The sequence below is a fragment of the Saimiri boliviensis genome, chromosome 12 (assembly GCF_048565385.1).
Source record: "Saimiri boliviensis isolate mSaiBol1 chromosome 12, mSaiBol1.pri, whole genome shotgun sequence".
Classification (NCBI taxonomy): domain Eukaryota; kingdom Metazoa; phylum Chordata; class Mammalia; order Primates; family Cebidae; genus Saimiri; species Saimiri boliviensis.
This window is the reverse complement of record NC_133460.1, coordinates 8,458,702-8,482,913: the sequence shown is the minus strand read 5'-3', so window position 1 is coordinate 8,482,913 and position 24,212 is coordinate 8,458,702. Positions and strand designations below refer to the sequence as shown.

The window sequence follows — 24,212 nt, the reverse complement described above, 5'->3', positions numbered from 1 at the left end:
CTGGTCAACATGGTGAAACCCCGTCTCTACTAAAAATACAAAAAATTAGCTGGGCATGGTGGCGCGTGCCTGTAGTCCCAGCTACTCAGGAGGCTGAGGCAGGAGAATTGCCTGAACCCAGGAGGCAGAGGTTGCGGTCAGCCGAGATCGAGCCATTGCACTCCAGCCTGGGTAACAAGAGCAAAACTCCGTCTCAAAAAAAAAAAAAAAAAAAATGTTTCAGTGAGGGAAGGAGGTCTGGAAACTGTGGAAAGACCAGTGTGTAATTTACCAGGGAATAACCTGCTTTTTTAATGGGCGTCTAAAGGGCTGCACCAAACCTGGAGGGTAATATTAGACATAAAAGGAAATCTGTAGACTTGGGGGTGTTGCCTTTTGTGCAGCCTACTTCAAATATATTCTCAAGTGGTTAGTATGCTATTGGGCTTGTTAAGCAATGGAAGGTCAAATGATGAGGGCCTGTGATCAATGGACTGAGAGAAACAGCCTGAGCTGTCATTCTGAGTGTACCCTCCCAGTGGTAGGTATGCACTAGGATGCTGAAGAAACAAAAGACCTTCCTCACTATCCTTAAAAAACAGCAGTTTGGCTGGGCGCGGTGGCTCAAGCCTGTAATCCCAGCACTTTGGGAGGCCGAGGCGGGTGGATCACGAGGTCGAGAGATCGAGACCATCCTGGTCAACATGGTGAAACCCCATCTCTACTAAAAACACAAAAAAGTAGCTGGGCATGGTGGCGCTTGCCTGTAATCCCAGCTAGTCAGGAGGCTGAGGCAGGAGAATTGCTTGAACCCAGGAGGCGGAGGTTGCGGTGAGCCGAGATCGCGCCATTGCACTCCAGCCTGGGTAAGAAGAGCGAAACTCCGTCTCAAAGAAAAAAAAAAAACAAAAAACAGCAGTTTCATGAAAATGCCTAACCTATTACTGATAATACAAGGTGCTCAAAATAATAGCTGTGCAGGCTGAAGAGCTGAGTTATTTGCAGATCCAGAGCCGTGTCACAGCAAGGTCAAGTGTCTCCAGACAAACGTCACAAGGAGAGCCACAGCCATATGCCAAAGCCCTGTGCCCTCCATGAGGAAATGGACCAGATGACATTGAGGAGCCAGCCTGCCTGGATTCCTAGTTCCCAAGACCCAGCCCAAAAGCTAAGTAGTAGTAACCATTCTCTCCTAGAACAGTTGCATAAAAGACTTGGTAAGAAGAGAGCCCTCTGCACCTTGGGAAATCCAGATTATAATTCTGTCTTTACTGTAGATTGAGCCATAAGACTGCTGTGTGCCTATCCTTCTTCCCTTTAAAATGTGTTTCTGTTTGTATAAGGGGGATGATAATCTGCTCTCTCTCTCTCAAAGATACCACTGAGAGGGCTTGCTTTCCATCTGGGGTTGTATCTCTTCCTTCTTTCTGTGAATTACTTTTCCCTCCCTGACCTTCATTTATTTGAGCTTCACCCATTGTCCCAGATAATGATAGGAAAGCTCTAGAGTAGACATAGACAGGAACTCTCTCCCTCACCTCCATAACCTATCACCATCACATTATGTTGACTATGCCCCCAAAATGTACAAAACCCATCCATATTTTTCTGTATCCACTGTCATCACTAGCCTAGACAACTGAGTTTCTAGACATCAGAGCTAAGAAAGTCTTAACTGGTCTCCTTGCTTGTACTTTTAGCTCTTCTGACCTGTTCTCTATACCGCAGCCAGAATAAGAGAATTGTGTCATTCCCTGCCTAATTACTCAGTGGCTTTCCATTATACTTGACATAAAATCCAAACTCTTAGCATCCCATGTGATAATAAAGTCCAGTCAGGAAACCAGAAGCCATTCTTGGTATTTCAAATAGGGGACTTAATAAAAAGAATTTGTAAAGAAGGTGTAGTAGAACTGGAAAAAAAAAGGGCGGGGGCGAAAACTAAGTGACAGGGATAGTAACTGTAGGAAACATATGGAGTCAGGGGAGCATTTTTTTTTTTTCAACTCACCTCATTCTTCTTTTTATTATAATTATTATTTTTTTTTATTTTTTATTTTTTTTTATTGCATTTTAGGTTTGGGGGTACATGTGATGAACATGCAAGATTGTTGCATAGGTACACACATAGCAGTGTGGTTTGCTGCCTTCCATCCCCTCACCTGTATCTGTCATTTCTCCCCATGCTATCTCTTCCCACCTCCCCACCCCACCGCCCCTTCCCCATTTCCCCCCAACGGACCCCAGTGTGTAGTGCTCCCCTCCCTGTGTCCATGTGTTCTCATTGTTCAACACCCGCCTATGAGTGAGAATATACGGTGTTTGATTTTCTGCTCTTGTGTCAGTTTGCTGAGAATGATGGTTTCCAGGTTCATCCATGTCCCTACAAAGGACATGAACTCATCGTTTTTGATGGCTGTGTAATATTCCATGGTGTATATGTACTACATTTTCCCTATCCAGTCTATCATCGTTGGGCATTTGGGTTTACCAGGGCTTGGAAGCTTGGAAGAGAGGCCCTGCAGAACTGGGACTTGGATTTGGCGAAGGTGCTGGGGGATGGGAGCTGAGCAGTGTTGCTGGTGCTGATACCTCTCAGGGGTCCAATTAGGCTGCTTCTGGAAGAAGCTTTGTTCATTGCCTTTTTTTTTTTTTTTCTTGTCACCCAGGCTGGAGTGAGTGGCGTGACCTGAGCTAACTGTAACCTCCACCTCCTGGGTTCAAGTGATTCTTCTGCCTCAGCCTCCTGAATAGCTGGGATTACAGGCACACACCACCATGCCCAGCTAATTTTTTGTATCTTTAGTAGAGATGGGGTTTCACTATGCTGGCCAGGCTGGTCTTGAACTCCTGACCTCGTGATCTGCCCACCTTGACTTCCCAAAGTGCTGGGATTACAGGAGTGAGCCACTATGCCTGGCCTGTTTGCTGCTTTTTCTTTTTTTTTTTCAAGATGGTTGAATCTTGCATGCTGGAGTACAATAGTGATCTTGGCCTACTGTAACCTCTGCCTTCGGGGCCCAAGCCATCCTCCCACCTCAGCCTCTTAAATAGCTACAGGCATGCACCACCATGCCAGGCTAATTTTTAATATTTTTTTGTAGAGATGGGGCTTTGCCATGTTGCCCAGGCTGGTCTCAAACTCCTGAGCTCAAACGATCCACCCGCCTCAGCCTCCCAAAGTGCTGGGATGACAGGTATGAGCCACTGCTCCCGGCGCTCTTCACTGCTTTATATTTGACTCCAATACCTGGTATATTATAGGCAATCAAATATTTCCAGAATAAATGAATGTGTTCTCCAACGCTTACCTGTCTCCTTCAGGTCATATGGAGTGGCTGACAGGCAAGGATTGGAGACTCTAAAGGTACTTGTTTTCCTTTTTCTGCCCAGCAGACGAGAGGACAAAGCAGCCTGGAGGGTGGAGGCAACCTAAACATGAAAGGAGTTGAACACTTGCATCCCTATTTCCCTGGCCACAGTAGGCCGAGGAGTGGCAGGAGCCTATTAGTGAGACAACACAAAGTGTCTCTATTTCCTTATCTTTTCTGTTGACTTTCACTGGCTCTCCTCATTTATCCAACCACCTTCTCTGAGGTTATGTCCAAAGTCCATTAGTAACGAGTCCACTCCTGGGCTGTCTCCCCTTCCCCACCTATGTCCCAAATAGGTCACATTCCAGCCCACCTCTTTGTCGTGGTCTTTTGAAGATGTTTTCTTCTGAGTCGAGCAGAGGCTATGAAGTATGTGACTCTAGGAGCTGTCCTGCAGAGCTTCTCCTTAGGGCCATGCTCAAGGATAGTGTATGCAGGGAAAAGCAGTGGCCTAGGCAGAGCTCAGTGAAGAAACGCAAGTATATTCTCCTCTTCTGCCTTTGCTTTTCCTTCTTCACCTTAAATTCTCATTTTTTCTGGCTTTGAAAGTAGTACATTCTCCTTTGCTTATATTTAACTTTTCCCACTTAGAAAAAAGTGAAACTTGTTGCCAGCACTCATTTAATTTCATGTAAACATGCTCTTTGAGGCTGAAGCAAATGTGACTGATTTTCATTGTGAAAATAAAATTAAAAAATTGTTCTTGGAGTTATTTCTAAGCAGAACTGACAACAGAATCACGTGAATCAGCAGAATTGTCTAGTTCAGAAAAATCAGATTCATCAAATAGATCTTTGGCCAACAACTGTTAGAGAATGATGTTAACATCACATGTGAGATTGCTACATTTTCTAGGATTTGACATTTTTAGCGATTGAGAATTAGTATATTTTGTAAAAGGAAATACCACTGCTAAATGCTATAAATAGAATGATGTCTTTTGTTTCCAAAGTTGATATGCTAGAGCCATGTTAAAGTAATAATAAAAGCAAGATGGCTGGGAGCAGTGGCTCACACCTGTAATCCCAGCACTTTGGGAGGCTGAGGCAGGTGGGTCACTGGAGGCCAGTTCAAGACCAGCTTGGTCAACATGGTGAAGCCAAGTTAGTCAGGCATGGTGGTGCAGGCCTGTAGTCTGGGAGGCTGAGGCACAAGAGTTGCTTGGGCCTGGGATCACACCATTGCACTCAGGTCTGGGCAAGAGTGAGAGACCATCTCAAAAAAAAATTAAAAGCAAGTTATTTTGTGGCAAAGTTATCTCAGGGTAAACACTACTACAACTATAAGTGCTGCTGGCAAGTATTCTTGGGGCAAATGGTCAACTCTTCAAAAAGGCACAAGAAGAGACCATGATGCCTGTTTTTCACCATACCTTAGACAATATCCTATTACCTTGTGTGCACCAGCCAAAAACCATAGACAATGTACCTATCTTCTATATACTTTTATATCTTCAATGTACTTTTTATTCATGGCAATTTCATAAAAGTTTAAGTATCTGTGACTCATCATGGATGAATTTTAAGTTTGGTTCACAGTGCTTCTCATACCCATCCTTCCTTTCACGTACCATTCTCATCTACTAACTCTTCAGAAGTCAGCCTCCAGATGTACCTGTTTTTCCCTTGAATCTATGATCTTCCTTCTCATGACGGCACAAACTTTTCCCAACCTGATTCATTTCCTGTTTTCCCCATTTCCTATCCCTTATTTCTTCTCTGTATGTCCTACTGCCCTGAAGCAGACTCTACACTTCTATCATTTTCAGGACCCTGCAGGCTTCTGCATGAGTATAGTTTCTAAAGGAGAAAATTACAACTTAAAACCAAAAGCCAAGGAAGTGGAGAGATAAACAACTTTATTTTCTTCAGAAACAGTAATGTTATAAATTTGTTTATAGTAGTTTGTAAACTATTATCAGAAATAGTAATGTCTATAAACCACTTACTTTCAGAGTCAATTGGGAACTATGATGAGGGTGATAATAAAAGGAGAAATCTTACAAAAATTAACCTGGATGTTATGCTTGCTCTAAGATTAAGTCACTTAGGGAAACAAATTCAGATTATCCAATGGCTTAACCCTCCTTCCTTCCTTTTGTGATGGCTAGGTTATAAAGAGTAGTGTCTTCTGCCCTGAAGGTAGCAGTAGTATGGTGGGTGCCTACAGGTCAATGATAGGTTTAGAAGAGATTCAGGCTCTTAACTTCTACATGTGCTTCCCAGGAGCGTGGAAACTTTCTTTCTCAGCCCTGTGTGAGGACCACATTAGCTCAGAAAGTGTTCTCAGACCACTGGGTGCCCATTCTCAGTGTCAGGAACAGGAAGATCCTGGTTTCCTGGCAGAATTTATGGATTCTACAGCTTTCTCTCCATCAGACTTTAAGTCACAGTAAGACGGGACTCTGGAGTCACAGGCACAAGCAGAAGGAGAAGTCAGCATCCTTATGCTGACTCCTGTTCCTGGACATGGGTCTTCAGATCCAGTAGTTAGTAAGTCAGTTGCTAAGGCAGGAAACCAGTATCTCTAAGGAACACATACACGCTGACCTAAGGAACTGATATGACAGGTTTCCTACACACTCATAACACATCTCTTCCTTCCTGTGATGAGAGTACTACTTTTGTGTGTACTGTCTGATGACGACTGAGGGCAGAGTTCTTAGTGAAGCTTTTCTCACAGTGAGAACACCTGTAAGGTGTTTTACCAGTGTGGGTTTTCCGGTGGGCACAGAAGTGGGAGCTGTTGTTGAAGCTCTTCCCACACTCTGCACACTTGTATGGGCTCTCCCCAGGGTGGATGCGCCGGTGAGCACTGAACTGGGAACTGTTGTTGAATCTTTTTCCACAGACAATGCACTGGTAAGGCTTCTCCCCTGTATGGGTCCTGTGGTGGACAATGAGGCTGGAACTCTGGTTGAAGCTTTTCCCACACTGCCCACACTGGTAGGGCCTCTCCCCTGTGTGAGTTCGTAGGTGGGCAGTGAGGTTGGAGCGCTCACTAAAGCCTTTCCCGCACTCATTGCACTTGTGAGGCTTCTCGCCTGTGTGGATTCTCTGATGTCGAACAAGGTAAGAACTTCGGCTAAAGGTTTTCCCGCATTCAGGACACTGACATACTTTTTCCAGTTCGAGCGCTGGCTTGTGGGGAGAGTGCATACTCTGAAAGCAGTTTTTCCCACACAGGATATGTGTACAGACTTTGTCCCTGGCACAAAAACTCTCGTGACCCATCTTCCCCTGGGATGGGGGTTTCTCTTCACTCTCCCCTGTTGAGTTTCTACGTTGCCTTCTTGATGTAGGCTCACTCTCCATGTCTTTTTGTAGCTCAGAGTGCCAGAAAACTTCTCCTCTAGACTTTCTCAGTAAAGCCTTGTTCATTTCTATTTCTTCCGAATCATCCCATTTTAGATTTTCTTTTTTAATCTCATTCTTGATCTCAAAACCTGAAAGAAAAACCCACAGAAATACAATAGACTATAGAGAAGGAAAACAGTGTAATGCAAAGAGTTATAACTATAATATATAGAAGAAACCTCTAATTGAAATTCTTCATAAGATTAAGTCTCCTGCTAATAGCTTTTTATTTTCTAATTGTAATATTTTTGAGCTCCAAATTATTACAGGAAAATTATGCCCTAAACTACAACTTTTCTCCTATCTTTTTTTGGATGTTCTGACACAATGACAAACTGAGGCAAGGCATCAAGCTCTGTGTCATCTGCCAGCCTGTTTATAGGTATACTCTCAATTCTTGAGTAATCTAACTTCTACCAGCAGAACAACAAAAGGCAACCCTGTGTTTGGCCAGCTCAAACAGGAAGAAAACAAGATGCTAAGTACCCAGCCAGCACATGCTCAGGCTGTAAAAGGCATTGCCATGCTAGAGAAGGAGGGAGAAGATGGAACCTGGTCTGGAGGCCTAACTAGCAATGTGAGGATGCAAAGTACTGAAACTCAATGGGAAAAGATGACATGAACTTAGTGAAAAGTTGGAAAATGCAAAATCAGGGCTCTAAAATGCAAGGGGAATAATCTTTAAACTACATGAAAACTAAAACTCCTGGCTTAGATAGGGTCACACATCAAGATGATGATGATGCCAGGCTCAGTGACAGCTCCCATTTGACTGCTAGGCTAATGGCCTCTAAAGTGGACTTTCTGATCTTTTGACCATCAGTCAAGGTAGTCTTACCAAGTCTGTTTGGGAACAGCACTGGCAGGTCAAGTTTTCTGACTTCCTGGCCAGGACTGCTGAAGTCCTTTTCATCCCTGTCTGAACCATCCACAGTGCCATCTTCTACCTCTGTGCGCTCCCCATTCTGGTGACTCAGCTCTCCAGCCTCGATATCACTTCCTTCTTGGTCAGGAACAGCCTCTCTTGCCATAGGAGGCACAGAGGCCCAGGAGTTTGAAAAAGTATCCATTTCCTCATAAAAGATACAAGGCTCAGGCACACAGCCTCTCCTCACTTTGCAGTAACTCAACTGTAGGCTTTTGAACTTGGTTCGACACTGTTCTGGGGTCCGCAGAAAGCCTTGCTCCCAGAGTCGTTCCGCCATGGCCCTGTAGATCTGGTTGTTCTGCTGACAGGTCTGGAGTTTTCCATAAAACTGAGAACTACTAAGAATAGCCAGGAGTGTCCTGGTCTCTTCATAGCCCCAGGGCACACCTGTTGCTGAGAGACAAAGAATAGGTCAATCAGATCTGTCAGATCAGGGAGGACTGTACATACTGCAGTGTGGGGTTTTAGCAGCTTCAAAAGTTACATCCTCATTTCTCAAACTATGCCACAACTGGCTACTGTTATTTCTAGGAAGAAATCTCACTGTGGCCGGCTGGAGTGCAATGGCGCGATCTCGGCTCACCGCAACCTCCGCCTCCTGGGTTCAGGCAATTCTCCTGCCTCAGCCTCCTGAGTAGCTGGGATTACAGGCACGTGTCACCATGCCCATCTAATTTTTTGCACCTTTAGTAGAGACGGGGTTTCACCATGTTGACCAGGATGGTCTTGATCTCTCGACCTCATGATCCACCCGCCTCGGCCTCCCAAAGTGCTGGGATTACAGGCTTGAGCCACCGCGCCCGGCCCGGCCTTTTTCTAAAACATGAAAACTTTAAGTATAATACAAAAGGCATTCCCTCCACTGAGAAGGACTTGTAGGGTTATTTACTAAAGCTGCCTTTTTAATTCCTCTTTAATTATCCTCAGTCCTACTCATTTCCCCTGGAGAGATGGCTGGCAATAAGTGTAATGGCTTGCCTGCCTTGACAGTTGTGGAACTTCCTGAGAGTGGCCACATAAGAGGACACAGTGAACAGTTGACGCTCAGAGGAAAGCAAAGATTCAGAGGAGAGAGGAACTGTTTTTAAGGATAGATATACCTGTTCCCTCCCTGATACAGGAATACCTCCTCATCTGGCCCATCTCTGTCTGCTTATATCTCCTGTCATCTAAATGACAGCAGTTAACAAACCAAGGTAAGTATAAGTAGTAAACATCTGAAAAGAGCAGTTCAGGATGACTAGCTACTCAAGAACTCTCACCACACACTCCTGCTGCCCATCTGGGCCAGTTCGTGACGACTGGTTTCACTAGAGCTGTCCCAACAAGTGCATTCCAACAACATCTGGTAGTGATGCTCCAAAAGGCACCAGCCTCTTCTTGCCACCCCCCGACTCCACACTGAGCTGCCATCACCTTGTGTCTAGATCACTGCCATAGCCTATCTGGTTTTCTTGCTTCCACTCTGGACCTCCTACAGTCGACTTTCAACCCAGTGGCCAGAGGGAGGCCCCTCCTTTGTTATTCAATTCAACTACCCATCACTGAGTGCCTACAATGCCAATTTCTGAGAAATGTAAATATAAATATGACATGAACCCTGCCTTCAAGGAGGTCACAGTCCTGTAGAAATCTCTACACCAAAAAGAGACACAAATAAATGTTTACATAAAGTGCCAAATAAAGTCAAATACTCAAAGTGGTCTTTTTAAAAATATTACTCCACCTTGCTCCAGCCCGAGCCATTTTGTCTGTCTTACATTCTTCCTCCATGTATGATATGGCTGCAAGGCTCATCTCTCCTCCTCCTGCAAGTCTTTTCAAATGTTATATTCTCATTGAAGGTGACCCTGAGGACCCAAACTGAAAACTGCAAACCAACCTCTGCTCCTTCTCTCCCATTGTGCTTACTGCCCTCTGACATCTTCTGCCACTTACTGATTATGCTATGGTCTGTCTCTTGCCACAGGGCAGGAATCTTTATCTGTTTGTTCACTGTTGTATCCCTAATGACCTAGAACTAGGTCTGAGATACCGTAGGCACTAAATTAATATTTGTAGAAAGAATGACTTGTCCTCCCCCATTCTCTGTCTCAGTTCTTATCTCTAATCTTTGAGGATCCTGATCTTGAAGGACAGTTTCACTGGATATAGAAAAAAAGAAAAAAAAAGGATCCTGAATGATTGACAAGAAACCCAAAGTGTGTAAAGAATATAAGCCCTCATTCAATAAGCCTAATGTAGAAATTAAAGTTACAGGTACCATTACATGAATTACTCAGAACAGATCAATCCATAGAGACAGAATGAAGACTGGTGTCTGCCAGGGGTTTGCAGGGGGAGGATGGGGAGAAACTGCTGGATGGTTGTAGGATCTTATTTTGGAATGATGGAAAGGTTCTGGAACTGGACAGAGGTAGTAATTACACAACACCCTGAATGTGCTGGATGCCAAAGAATTGTTCACTTTACAGTGGTTAATTTTATGTCATGTGAATTTCACCTCAATAAGTTAAAAATCCCAAGTTCAAAAATAAAAGTCTTGAAGGCTCTTTCATATCTCACCTTATTGTATTATCCGTATATATTTAGTAATACAAATCTCAATAGAAAGCTCAAAAAGACACTATACTCTCCTGCAACTGGACAAGATAAGGTGCAGGAGAAGCCTGAAGAAGCAGCAAGAAATGGCACATGCTGAAGTCAGGAAACCAGGAGTTCCTGGCAAAGGAGGGGAGGGATGGCAGGGGACAGAGCAGGGAAAAACCACAGATCACAGGGAAGGGCAACACTGTAGAGTGAGGCAGGGGCAGTGTCACAGGGCCAGCGTTCAGAGCCTTGTGTAGTCCCTCCCACCCTGGGCTTGGCCATGTGACTGACTTTGGCCAGTGGGACACTGGCAAACATAGTGCCAGCAAAGGCTCAGCAAGCACTTGCACACAGAGGCTGCTCCTCCTGGAACTCGGGAAAGTACAGTGAGCCTGCACCCACCTGAGACCCAGCTAAGCTCCTAGCTGGTGGCGGCCATCAACTGCCAGCCAGGTGACTGAGGCCATGCTGAATCTTCCAACCTCAATACCTCAGCCAACATCTTGAAGCAGAAGAACCACTCAGTCAACCCACAGAATGGTGAGAAGTAATGGTTTTTACCACCAAGTTTCAGGGTGGTTTGTGTTGCAGCAGTAAGCACAGTACTGGTTACTGATGTGGCAGTCATTTTCATGCGTTGTAAGGAATATACCCACCCTGCGGCTGCAGTGGAACCTGATTCCTAGACTAATGATAACCTTTTGAATTCACAGTCACCGGTCCAGGGCATCACCCAACACTGCTCATCCAGGGTAACAGCATCTTCATTCTTTATGTTCTATTAACAAAATCTGGATATAGCACCTACTCAGATAATTCACTACTTTGGAAATAGAAACACACCTGGCTTTGGCTTTCAAATTTCACACTGAAAAGATAATTCCCTGGGTGACCCAGACAACCTAAGAGTAGATAGTACTTTCTCTATATATCACCTGCACATGGTAAAATGAACTGCTTTTACCCCAACAATGCCCTCAGTTTGGAGGTGTGGTTTACATAAAGGCAATCAGTACCAGGACACAGGGGCAAAGAGGTCCTTACCCAAGGGGCTCTGGGGCATGGGGTAGCAGTGAGGGCTCCCAGCTGCCTGGCCTGTCTGCTTGTCATCAGTTTGGAAGCTATCTGTGTCCTCTCTTGTGCCCAGATCCTCCTGACCTCAGGTGATCCACCCGCCTCAGACTCCCAAAGTTTTGGGATTACAGACATGAACCACCACATGCAGCCTGGCCCTTTCTTTTGTTCTCTGCCTGTATCTCTCTTGCCTGCTCTGGTTCCCCATTTACTTCCTCTTTTCCCTCCACCCAACAGTCTCCCCACTCCCTCTGTTTCCCTCACTCTCAAGTCCTTTCAGCCTCTCTGAACAATTGAACACATCCACCTGGACCTGGAGGGAAGATGGATCCTTACCCAGCGAGACATGTCTGTCCTTCCTCTGTGTGGCATCCCTGTAGAGGGCCCTTCGTGCAGGGCCTGGGCACATCCATTCTTGCTGACAGAGGGATACAGCTTTGTCGTCACATGTGGCTGGTCCCTGTAACAACACTGGAGCTGCTGCTACTGATAAAATAGCACCAGTCTAGCCTGGGGTGGGGGCAGAGACAGGATCACAGTTGTCAGATCAGGGGCAAAGCAAAGGCAGGAGAGGTCACCCCACTGTGGGACAAGGGTAGAGCCATATGATGATGTCAGAGTGGACAGAATCAAAACAACCCAAGAAGCCCCAGGGACCACACAGAATCTTTCTCATGTCTCTGGAAAAGAAGGGGGTTTTGGGGTGGGAGTGGGTACTTAGGAAACAGAAGACATCAACCACAGCTCACCTGGAACCCAGCTGTCCAGACCACAGCACCTATCTCCTGGTCGTAGAGACCTGTGTTTTGAGGCAGGTTCCTGGGAGCCCGAGGAGCAAGCCAGGCTGGGGGAAAAAACAGCCGCTATTAGAGGGTGGCTTCCACACAACAGCACAGAGCAGAAACCCTCAAAGTGGGCTCCTGGGCCAGCCCCTTCAGCAGCCCCTGGCAACCCATCAGAAATACAAATTCTGGGGCCTCACCTTAGATTCTCAGAATCAGAAATTCTGGAAGTGGGGCCTGGGATTCTTTTATCACACCCTTACCTCCAGATGAGACTGAGACAAACTCAAGTTTGATAACCACTGACAGAGCCCACAGTTTCTGTGAGTTGAGAAGTTCCTTTCATGAGATTCCTCTTGGCATAAGAGCATTAATTTTTTTTTTCATTTTAAGGAAAAATATATATGTCAGGAGAAAAAAATTAAAGAGAATCATAGTGGGAAACAAAAATCTCTCCATAGCCTTGCCACCTAAAGATAACCACAGTACTCCTTCATAATACCACAGTAACAGAAACCTTTTATATTTTTCAGGCCAAGATGATACAATTTTTTTCTCAAATCTTCAACTTCAAGAATTGTACAGATATGACTGTGACATCACTTAAAAATAGGAAAAAAAAATTTTCAACAATTGAAAAATTTTCAACAATTGTACAAATAAAATGAATCGTTTATGACTTGTTAATGGAGCTTCAGCAGCAACTCAGAGGTATGTGAACCCTGGGGAGGGGACAACACTCCAGATCTGTGAGTGGCCCATGGGACTGGGAAGCAGAGGGAGCCCACCCTGGAACACAGTGAGTCCTGCTTCTCTTTATTCACAACCCCTGCTGTCCCAAAGCCTTGAAAATCACACACCAGAGAGCACAGGTGTTCCCAAAGATTAAAAGGAAATAAATGCTAAGTGGCAAAGTTTATAAAGATGTTGACAAGAGTATTTACTTTGCTTTAAAAAATACTAAAATTGGCCAGATGCAGTGGCTCATGCCTGTAATCCCAGCACTTTGGGAGGCCAAGGCCAGCAGATCCCTTGAGGTTAGGAGTTCAAGACCAGCCTGCCCAACATGGCGAAACCCCGTCTCTACTAAAAATACAAAAAGTTAGCTGGGTGTGACGATGGGTGCCTGTAATCCCAGCTACTCAGGAGGCTGAGGCAGTAGAATCGCTTGAACCCAGGAGGCAGAGGTTGCAGTGAGCCAAGATCACGCCACTGCACTCCAGCCTGGGCAACAAGAGCAAAACTCCATCTCAAAAACAAAACCAAAAAGAAACCTAAAATCTCTTAGACAGTTTTCCACTTTATCAACACAGGTTTGCCAACTTAAACTCATCAAGACAGTGTTTTTCAGGCTGGGTGTAGTGATGCATGGCTGTAATTCCAGCACTTTGGGAAGTTGAGGCAGGAGGATTGCTTGAACCCAGCAGTTCGAGGCTGCAATGAACTATGATGGTACCACTGCACTCCAGCCCAGGTGACAGAGCAAGACCCTGTCTCTTAAAAAAAATTACCTAATGGCCGGGCGCGGTGGCTCAAGCCTGTAATCCCAGCACTTTGGGAGGCCGAGGCGGGTGGATCACGAGGTCGAGAGATCGAGACCATCCTGGTCAACATGGTGAAACCCCGTCTCTACTAAAAGTGCAAAAAATTAGCTGGGCATGGTGGCACGTGCCTGTAATCCCAGCTACTCAGGAGGCTGAGGCAGGAGAATTGCCTGAACCCAGGAGGCGGAGGTTGCGGTGAGCCGAGATCGAGCCATTGCACTCCAGCCTGGGTAACAAGAGCGAAACTCCGTCTCAAAAAAAAAAAAAAAAAAAAAAAAAATTACCTAACAACCTGTAATGGCAGCTTTCAGCTAAACAAAAGGCAGCAAGTATATAGCCAATGGAAAAAGACTTTAAAAATATAGAACCTTGGCCGGGCGCGGTGGCTCAAGCCTGTAATCCCAGCACTTTGGGAGGCCGAGGCGGGTGGATCACGAGGTCAAGAGATCAAGACCATCCTGGTCAGCAAGGTGAAACCTCGTCTCTACTAAAAATACAAAAAGTTAGCTGGGCATGGTGGTGCGTGCCCGTAATCCCAGCTACTCAGGAGGCTGAGACAGGAGAATTGCCTGAACCCAGGAGGCGGAGGTTGTGGTGAGCCGAGATCGCGCCATTGCACACCAGCCTGGGTAACAAGAGCGAAACTCCGCCTCAAAAAAAAATATATATATATATATATAGAACCTTGGTATATCCATGCAATGGATTATTCAGTCATCAAAAGGAACAAAGTACTCATATATGCTCAAAACATGAAAAGTGAAAGAAGGCAGACACCAAAGGTCACATCATGCATGTGACTCCACTTATATGAAATGTCCAGAACAGGTAAATCCATGGAGACAGAATGAAGAGCAACTGCTTAATGGGTACAGAGTTTCATTTTCGGGATGATAAAAATGTTTGGGAACTAGATAGAGGTGATGGCTGCATAACACTGGGGATGTACCAAGCATCACTGAATTGTTCACTTGGAAATGGTTAATTTTGCCGGGCGCGGTGGCTCAAGCCTGTAATCCCCGCACTTTGGGAGGCCGAGGCGGGTGGATCACGAGGTCGAGAGATCGAGACCATCCTGGTCAACATGGTGAAACCCCGTCTCTTCTAAAAGTGCAAAAAATTAGCTGGGCATGGTGGCACGTGCCTGTAATCCCAGCTACTCAGGAGGCTGAGGCAGGAGAATTGCCTGAGCCCAGGAGGCGGAGGTTGCGGTGAGCCGAGATCGCGCCATTGCACTCCAGCCTGGGTAACAAGGGCGAAACTCCGTCTCAAAAAAAAAAAAAAAAAAAAAAAAAAGGAAATGGTTAATTTTATGTTATGTGACTTTCACCTCAATTGAAACATTTTTTTTCTTTTTGGGAGAGACAGGATCTTGTTATGATCTGGTCTCAACTCCTAGGCTCAAGTGATCCTCCTGCTTCAGCCTCCCAAAGTGCTAAGTTACAGGAATGAGCCATCACACCCAGCCAAGATGTTTTTGATTTAAAAAGTTTTCTAAAGGCCGGGCGCGGTGGCTCAAGCCTGTAATCCCAGCACTTTGGGAGGCCGAGGCGGGTGGATCACGAGGTCAAGAGATCGAGACCAACCTGGTCAACATGGTGAAAACCCGTCTCTACTAAAAATACAAAAAGTTAGCTGGGCATGGTGGTGCGTGCCTGTAATCCCAACTACTCAGGAGGCTGAGGCAGGAGAATTGCCTGAACCCAGGAGGCGGAGGTTGCGGTGAGCCGAGATCACACCATTGCACTCCAGCCTGGGTAACAAGAGCGAAACTCTGTCTAAAAAAAAAAAAAAAAAAAGTTTTCTAAAATAAGACAAGTGAAAACAAAAAATAGAGTTCTGGAAGAAAGGCAAAAAAAATAATGTAGTCTGGAAAAGATTAAGCTGGATGGGGAAGGGGACTTAATGTCTTCAAGTATATGAAGAACTGCTGTGCAGAAAGTGAGGGAGGGTGACCATGTTCACCTTTAATGACACCTGATTATTAAGTAACAGAATTGTAATAAAAAAGAATTATACTACCACATAAAGAATCTCTGTCCCTACTTTTTTTTTTTTTTTTTTTTCTCTGACGACAGAGTCTCACTCTGTTACCCAGGCCGGAGTGCAGTGGTCCAGTCTCGGTTGATTGCAACCTCTGTCCCCAATCCCACCAGGTTCAAGCGAGTCTCCTGCCTCAGCCTCCCAAGTAGCTGGCATTACAGGTGCCCACCACCACACTTGGCTAATTTTTTGTATTTTAGAATAGATGAGGTTTCTCTGTGTCACCCAGACTGGTCTCAGACTCCTGATTTCATGGTCTCAGCCATAATCCCGCCTCAGCCTCCCAAAGTGCTGGGATTACAGGTGTGAGCCACCATGCCTGACCTCTCTGTCCCTACTTTAAGTGCCATTACACTCAACAGAAATTTGTAATCTTGCTTTGGGATATATTTTTTATTTTTTTGAAACAGAGTCTCACTCTGTGGCCCAGGGTGGAGTGCAGTGGCACGATCTCAGCTCACTACAACCTCTACCTCCTGGGTTCAAGCAATTCTCCTGCCTCAGCTTCCTGAGTAGCTGGGATTACAGGCGTGTGCCACCATGCCTGGCTAATTTTTTGTATTTTCAGTAGAAACGGGGTTTCACAATGTTGGCCAGGCTGGTCTCGAACTCCTGACATCAGATGATCTGTCTGTTTGATCTCCAAAGGTGGTGGGGCTACAGGCATAAGCCACCGTGCCCGGCCACTTTTGGGATATATTTCAAAGGCATTTTGTCTGGAACCCTTGGGTGGACCCAGTTCACACCTTTGTTTCTAATAAATGATTGTTCCTCACCTGTCTCAGGTGAGAACAGAGGCTTCTGCTTACCTTCTGACTGTTCCCTTGGTCTTTGGTGTGAGCTCTGTGATCCCTTCAAAGTCGGCTTCTCTGGCTGAACCTCCTGTTTCCAGTAGTATCTCAGTGATTCTCTGGTTGCTCTGAAAGGGGCCATCTCCTCCATGAGTCCTTTCAAGTCCTTCTCAGAATCTGGGACCTGAGAACAGACCCCATTTATCCATCACTACAAATTCCTGCCTACGCTGCACTTTACAACTCCTAAGGAGTGGCATTAAAAAATAATGTTTAACATAAGGAAGCAGAAGAGAAACAGCTAGAAGCTACTACATTGCTGCTGTAATAAAATTAATAATAATAGAATTAGGTCTTTGAGGGTGCACTAGCTCTTGCCTGTAATCCCAGCACTTTGGGAGCCCGAAGTGGGTGGATCACATGAGGTCAGGAGTTCAAGACAAGTCTGGTAACGTGGTAAAACCCCATCTCTACTAAAAATACAAACATGAGGCCGGGTGCAGTGGCTCACGCCTGTAATCCTAGCACTTTGGGAGGTTAAGAGATTGAGACCATCCTAGGCATGGTGAAACCCTGTCTACTAAAATACAAAAAATTAGCCGGGCATGGTGGCATGCACCTTTAGTGCCAGCTACTGAGGAGGCTGAGGCAGGGGAATCACTTGAACCCGGGAGACGGAGGTTGCATTGAGCCAAGATCACACCATTACACTCCAGCCTGGTGACAGAGCAAGGCTCTATCTCAAAAAGGAAAAAAGGCCGGGCGCGGTGGCTCACGCCTGTAATCCCAGCACTTTGGGAGGCCGAGGTGGGTGGATCACGAGGTCAGGAGATCGAGACCATCCTGGTCAACATGGTGAAACCCCGTCTCTACTAAAAATACAAAAAATTAGCTGGGCATGGTGGCGCGTGCCTGTAATCCCAGCTACTCAGGAGGCTGAGGCAGGAGAATCGCCTGAACCCAGGAGGCGGAGGTTGCGGTGAGCCGAGATTGCGCCATTGCACTCCAGCCTGGGTAACAAGAGCGAAACTCCATCTCAAAAAAAAAAAAAGAAAAAGAAAAAGAAAAAAAAAATAGACTGGGCACAGTGGTCACACCTGTAATCCCAGCATTTTGGGAGGCCGAGGTGGGTGGACCACGAGGTCAGAAGATTGAGACCATCCTGGCTAACACGGTGAAACCCCATCTCTACTAAAAAAAAAAAATACAAAAAATTAGCTAGGCATGGTGGCATGCGCGTGTAGTCCCAACTACTTGGGAGAATGAGGCAGGAGAATCGCTTGAACCTGGGAGGCGGAGACTGAAGTGATTCGAAATTGCGCCACTGCACTCCAGTGTCGGCAATACAGCAAGACTCTGCCTTAAAAAAAAAAAAAAGAATTAGGTCTTTAGAAGTGGTTAAGATTATTTATATGAAAGCACCTAGCATAGAGCCTGACATACCAGAACTGTTAAAAATCGGGAGCTGGGCACGGTAGCTCATGCCCGTAATCCTTGAACTTTGGGAGGCTGAGGTGGGTGGATGACCTGAGGTCAGGAGGTCAAGACCAGCCTGTCCATCGTGGTGAAAACCATCTTTAAAAACAAACAAACAAAAAAATCGGAATATATTTGTTAGAAGAAAGAATGTCAGCTTTCATTTCAGCAAGCCCCCATGTCTCAGCACTAGGCCATTTCCTGTCCACCCATATCCAATACCAGTCTGCCTTCAAAAGAGACTTTGAGACTGGGCACAGTGGCTCATGCCTGTAATCCCAGCACTTTGGGAGGCCGAGGCAGGCGGATCACAAGCTTAGGTGTCCAAGACCAACCTGGCCAATACGGTGAAACCCTGTCTCTACTGATAATACAAAGATTAGCCAGATGTGGTGGTGGGTGTCTGTAGTCCCAGCTACTCAGGAGGCTGAAACAGGAGAATTGTTTGAACCTGGGAGGTGGAGGTTGCAGTGAGGTGGGCGCTCCAGCCTGGGCAACAGAGCACTCCAGCCTGAGTGACAGAGTGAGACTCCATCTCAAAAAAAACAAAAAAAAGACCTTGAATTGGTCCTCTCTCTCCATCCCCTGGCTCCATCTGGGTCTAGGACACTATCTGCTGTCTGTATCCTCTCTACTGCTGGACCCTTCAATCCATTCTCTCTACACGGAATCCAGTGTGATCTCTTTAAAATCTAAGGTCCTGTCCCTGTAGTAACAACACTCTTCAGTGGCTTCCCACTACACACAAAATAAAATCCAAACTTCTCTTTGCAGCCTAAAAGGCCCAGCCTGACCCTGCCCTGCCTCCTCCCTCTCTCTCATATCACTCTTCCCGGATCTCTGAGCTTCAGCCACAAGCCCTCCCTTCTTCCTCTCGAGCCTGACAAGTCCTCTCCCTTCTTAGGCTCTTGGTATGTGCTGTGCACTCTGTCTGGAGTCCTCTCCTCCCAGCTCCTGAGACAACTGGTTCCTTCCCCTCCTTCAGTGTCATCTCAGAGAGGTCCTGCCTCACAACCTATCTCCCAACACTGCAGTTATCACATCACTCTACTCATTTCCTTCCAAGCACTCATCTGAAACCATCTTTTTGGTTTACTTTTGATTTACAATTGTGTTTCCCCCGATGGACTGCAGGCTCCAGCAGGCCAGGGGCCATACCTGTCCTGTTCACTGTAAAATCCCTAATATCATAGTCACTTAAAATCAACTTTTGTCTTTCAGAGCCATTTTTATTCTTTAAGTCCCATGCTTATAACATCCTTAAAATGAGGAGAGATACTGAGAGGTAAGTGGGATCCTGAGAAATTAATATCAACCTCTATTACTACTTCCCACCTTCACTTCTTGCTTTCTGCTTTCATGATAGGTGATACGGTTTGGCTGTGTCCCCACCCAAATCTCATCTTCATTTGTAGTTCCTATAATCCCCATGTGTCGTGGGAGGGAAGCAGTGGAAGGTGATTGAATCATGGGGGCAGTTTCTCCCATACTACTCTAGTGATAGTACATTCTCACAAGATCTGATGGTTTTACAAAAGTCTTTCCCTTTTGCTCAGTTCTCATTCTTCTCCCTGCTGCCATGTGAAGGATGTGTTTGCTTCCCTTCTGACATGATTGTAAGTTTCCTGAGGCCTCTCCAGCCATGAGTAACTGTGAGTCAACTAAACCTCTTTTCTTTATAAATTACCCAGTCTCAGGTATGTCCTTATAGTAGCGTAAGAACAGACTAACACAGTAGGTTTCAAACAGGTGTTTAATCAATACATTCCTCCACTGTTTTCTTTTATATTAAGAGTGTGGGCTGGGGGCTGGGCACGGTGGCTCAAGCCTGTAATCCCAGCACTTTGGGAGGCCGAGGCGGGTGGATCACAAGGTCAAGAGATCGAGACCATCCTGGTCAACATGGTGAAACCCCGTCTCTACTAAAAATACAAAAAATTAGCTGGGCATGGTGGTGTGTGCCTGTAATCCCAGCTACTCAGGAGGCTGAGGCAGGAGAATTGCCTCAACCCAGGAGGCGGAGGTTGCGGTGAGCTGAGATCACACCATTGCACTCCAGCCTGGGTAACAAGAGTGAAACTCTGTCTCAAAAAAAAAGAGTGTGGGCTGGGCACAGTGGCTCAACACTTATATTCCCAACACTTTGGGAGGCTGAGGTGGGTGGACTGCCTGAGCTCAAGAGGTCAAGACCAGCCTTAGCAACACGGCAAAACCTCATCTCTAATAAAAAAACAAAAATTAGCTTCGCATGGTGGTGTGCACCTGTAGTCCCAGCTACCTGGGGTCTGAGGCAAGAGGATCACTTGAGCCCAGGAGGTTGAGGCTGCAGTGAGCCATGTTCATGCCACTGCACTCCAGCCTAAGTGACAGAGCAAAACTCTATCCAAAAAAAAAAAAAAAAAAAAAAGAAGTGTGGTTCTGAGATGGTTAAGGATAAGAAGGAAAGAGAACATCAAACAGAGAGATGGAAGGGGAACTGGGCTAGGATGATGATTAGCATATTGGGATTCCCACTCTATTTATAATAGTTCGGTTTTCCAAGCTCTACCTTCATACAAGTGCTACTGCACCCGTCCACTCAATCTTACTTATGAGTAAGAGTCCCAGTCACACAGACTGCAGACTAATTTCCTCAACTTCTTCCCTGATACATCACCACCAAGCTGCTTTTTCCCTCTATAAATTAAGTCAAAGTATTAAATCCTCAATCCTACCAAATTTCATTATATCCCCCTTCGCCGTTCCTCTTCCCACAGACGGTGCACATCCCCACCTCCTCACTGAGAAACACAAGCATGTCTGCTGCTTAGGTCCTTCCCACTCCAGCCATGCAGACTCTGGCACCCAGTGAGCTGCTTCCTGCTCTGATTGCAGAACCACTCAGGCCAATCAACGTTCCTCTGAACTGTGCCCTCCATTACTCTAGGCCTCTCCCAGACTTACCCAATCTCAGTTGCCTTCCTACTACCAACTCCTCCACAACTGAAGCTGGCGTGTTGCTTTTCCTCTTCCTGTGCCTTTCCCACCTCCCTTCTCCCAGAAGACACAAGCTGGTTACACTGATCAGCTCTCAGACCTAGTCCTGACCATAAGAGGATATTTTGTGAACCCATCAGTGTCCCAAAATGAACACAACCCTGGCAGCAAGAACCAGAGCAAGGCCTGGCTGATATACTTTTGTTGAGCGTACAACACATGGCACTCTACCCTCAAAGAAGCTTCAAGCAAGAAACTAGGTTTTCAGTCACCACCTCTAGTTTTCCTCATCCCCTAAGTGAAAGATAGTTGTCCTTTCACTGGTCTTGTTTTTGAGAATTTTTCTGAGTGTTTTTACCACTTTAATTAGGGACTTCAAATATTACTCAATATATGAATGTCTAACAGCTGTATCCACAGATGAGAAATTCTTCCTGTACAATAAGGGCATAGGACCAACCCAAGACAGCCAAAACCTCCTGTGGCCAGCAGAGGGCTACTGTGGGTTTCTCAACCAAGCACCTCTCCAGCAACTGGATTCCCCAACTTCTTCATAACCAAAACCACAAAGTTCCAACTTCCTTTTCTCACCTGCTGTCCAGGAGCTCTCTGTACATCCTCAACCAGAGCCACAGCTTCATCGCCATTTTCTGGATGCTGCTCCCTCACCCAGGTCTGGATCTCCTCTGGCAAGATGGTCAGAAACTGCTCCAAAACCAGCAGCTCCAGGATTTCCTCTTTTGAGTGTGTCTTAGGCCTCAGCCACTGACAACAGAGTTCCTAGAGTTTGCTAAAAGCTTCATGGGGGCCAGTTACCTCCTGGTAGCAAAACTGCCTGAAGCGCTGATGAGAGGCCTCGGAGTCAGGGCCGTTTCCTTGGGGGGCTGATTTCTGGCCCTGTGTGGGATCTCTGCTTGAGGATGAGTGTGCCCGAAGACTATTTTCTGCAGCCATCATTTGCTTCAACAAACTGGCTTACTCTGTTGCCACTGTACCCTGGAGATCAGATTACATCTCTTTTCACATCACTGGGAAGCCCTGTTCTCCTCCAAGGAGTGTCTTTCTGGAATGCATGGGACATGACAGTGTCAGACATGTGCAGAGACTCACAGCTGAAAAAGGCTCAGCCTTGAAGGATGTCTGAAGAGGATGGAAAAAGACACTATAAACCTATCACACATTCCTTCACTCTGGTTCTTTTGATTTACTTTCTATCCCTTTCCATTACTCTGTCCACAAATCCACGCCAAGGATCCAAAACACTAGAAATATTGAAACTGCCTTTGCAAAAACCATTAACAGTGAGAAGATTATGACACTAAACGAGGTTTGATCTTACCAACTCCATCTTGCTTTTAATCTCCCATCTGCCCTTGGTCATTCCTGGGTCGGGGCCAAGCGAGCTTTGGGAAAATTTTAGTTTCTAGTTTGAATAATAATAACCTTTCCTCAAATTTAACTGCCTTTGTAAAACTAATTAAAGACTACCAGGTTAGAAGGATGAGAGGGGCCTGAATTCTGCTAAGATGTAGGCAAAATTAAATGATTATCCAGAGGTCACGAGAGTTGCAACTTCTGCAATTAAATAACATCACTATTGTAGAACCTAAGATTGGCCTTTTGAGATGTCTTTTCAGGTTTTTGATTTCTGACACCAGGTGGCCCCACCCAAACCAGGGACTCCTCTGTGGCTCCCACCTAAAAACGCACTCCAGGGCTGTTTTCCACAGCCCTATGAATGGATTCCCAATCAATCAGCATTCCCCCGTCCCTACCTACCTGCCTGCCAAAGCCCTAGCCTCTGAATTTCCAGGGAAGCTCCCGTTTAGCTGGTTCTATATGTATTAAACTCTTCCTCTATTGCAATCCCCTGTCTTGATAAACTGGGTTTATCTAGGCAGTGGGCAAGATGAACCCACTGGGCAGTTACAATATGAAAAAATATAGTCTTCTCCCCAGCCAAGATTCTGTGTCTGCTAGCGAGTTACTCAAACTTCCTGACAATGTAGTTCACCTGTTCCTTCCCTTCTTCCTTCACATACTTAGGTCTTTTTCTTGTCCTTCCCTATCCTCAAGAAGCCTGGACTCATGTTCCCTATTGCCACCCTGTCCTCCGGGGAGAACTAGTGTGTGTGTGTGTGTGTGTGTGTGTGTGTGTGTGTTTTTGAGACAGAGTTTCGCTCTTGTTACCCAGGCTGGAGTGCAATGGCGCGATCTCGGCTCACCGCAACCTCCGTCTCCTGGGTTCAGGCAGTTCTCCTGCCTCAGCCTCCTGAGTAGCTGGGATTACAGGCATGCGCCACCATGCCCAGCTAATTTTTTGTATTTTTAGTAGAGACGGGGTTTCACTATGTTGACCGGGATGGTCTCGATCTCTAGACCTCGTGATCCACCCACCTTGGCCTCCCAAAGTGCTGGGATTACAGGCTTGAGCCACCATGCCCGGCCGTGTGTGTGTTTCTTGATTAACTTCTTCATCACTTTTACTCTACAGACACGCAACATGGATAAGCGACTGTTCAGGTTTGCTGTATGTTTTTATTTTCCAGCATTCCTTCCCCACTTCTGATAGCAGCATCTTCTTCCTTTGTGAAAAAGTTCCTCTCAGTGGTTTTGGTGGGGGTATTAATTATAATACCTGCCTCCGCAGAAGTGGCCATATGACACACAGCTAGGCCTATCAAAATTCTTTTCTCTCACCAGGTACAGTGGCTCACGTCTGTAATCCCAGCACTTTGGGAGGCCCAGGCAGGCAGATAACGAGGTTAAAAGATCGAGACCATCCTGGCCAACATGGTGAAACCCCGTCTCTACTAAAAAATACAACAATTAGCTGAGTGTGGTGGCATGCACCTGTATTCCCAGCTACTCAGGTGGCTGAGGCAGGAGAATCATTTGAACCTGGGAAGCAGAGGTTGCAGTGAGCAGAGATAGAGCCACTGCACTCTGCAAAAAAAAAAAAAAAAAAAAAAAAAAAAAAAAAAATTCTTTTCGCAGATTTTACATACAAGAGGTAGGGAAAGTTGGGCAAATGTTAAGACCAGAAAGTTGTTTCCAAGTATGTCCCACTCTCTACTCCACTCCTCCACCACAGAAGTGAGCCTGTTTACATGAGGACAATATACTCGAGTCTTGACAACATGTTTGGATCTCCAAGGCCAGTTTATGTAAGGCAATATATTTTTTTAAAGAGTTAATTAAAAAAATAGTTTCATATAATTTAAAACTAAACAATAATTAAATCACTTTAAAAATAACTTTATATATGTTTTCCTTTTTTTATTTTTAGAGATGGAGTCT

The 24,212-nt window shown here is 45.7% G+C and overlaps 1 protein-coding gene and 1 long non-coding RNA gene across 9 annotated transcripts in view; one reads left to right on the top strand and one right to left on the bottom strand.

The window, feature by feature from the left end:
• The window catches only part of LOC104651485 (uncharacterized), a 30,730-nt gene extending 9,131 nt beyond the window's left edge, over positions 1 to 21,599 (top strand). For 4 of the 7 annotated variants that reach the window (XR_012512700.1, XR_744942.3, XR_744941.3 and 1 more), the window contains 3 exons: positions 985 to 3,346; positions 12,616 to 19,552; positions 20,693 to 21,507. This is a non-coding gene — a long non-coding RNA (uncharacterized LOC104651485). The other 3 variants (XR_012512697.1, XR_012512698.1, XR_012512701.1) reach the window with 3 other exon arrangements.
• Positions 4,497 to 21,569, bottom strand: ZSCAN32 (zinc finger and SCAN domain containing 32). Of its 2 annotated transcripts, XM_074381681.1 has the most exons (7): positions 21,504 to 21,569; positions 17,747 to 17,816; positions 16,479 to 16,644; positions 12,050 to 12,144; positions 11,637 to 11,760; positions 7,548 to 8,030; positions 4,497 to 6,798 (listed from the first exon to the last, which is right to left on the bottom strand). In XM_074381681.1, exons 1-7 carry the CDS (start codon positions 21,557 to 21,559, stop codon positions 5,936 to 5,938), a joined length of 1,857 nt encoding a protein of 618 aa, XP_074237782.1. In that variant the 5' UTR covers positions 21,560 to 21,569; the 3' UTR covers positions 4,497 to 5,935. The 2 variants fall into 2 exon arrangements, with proteins under 2 accessions (XP_074237782.1, XP_074237783.1); XM_074381682.1 differs by lacking the exons at positions 17,747 to 17,816; positions 21,504 to 21,569 and having other exon boundaries at positions 11,637 to 11,810; positions 16,479 to 16,561.
• Positions 21,600 to 24,212: the final 2,613 nt, after the last annotated feature.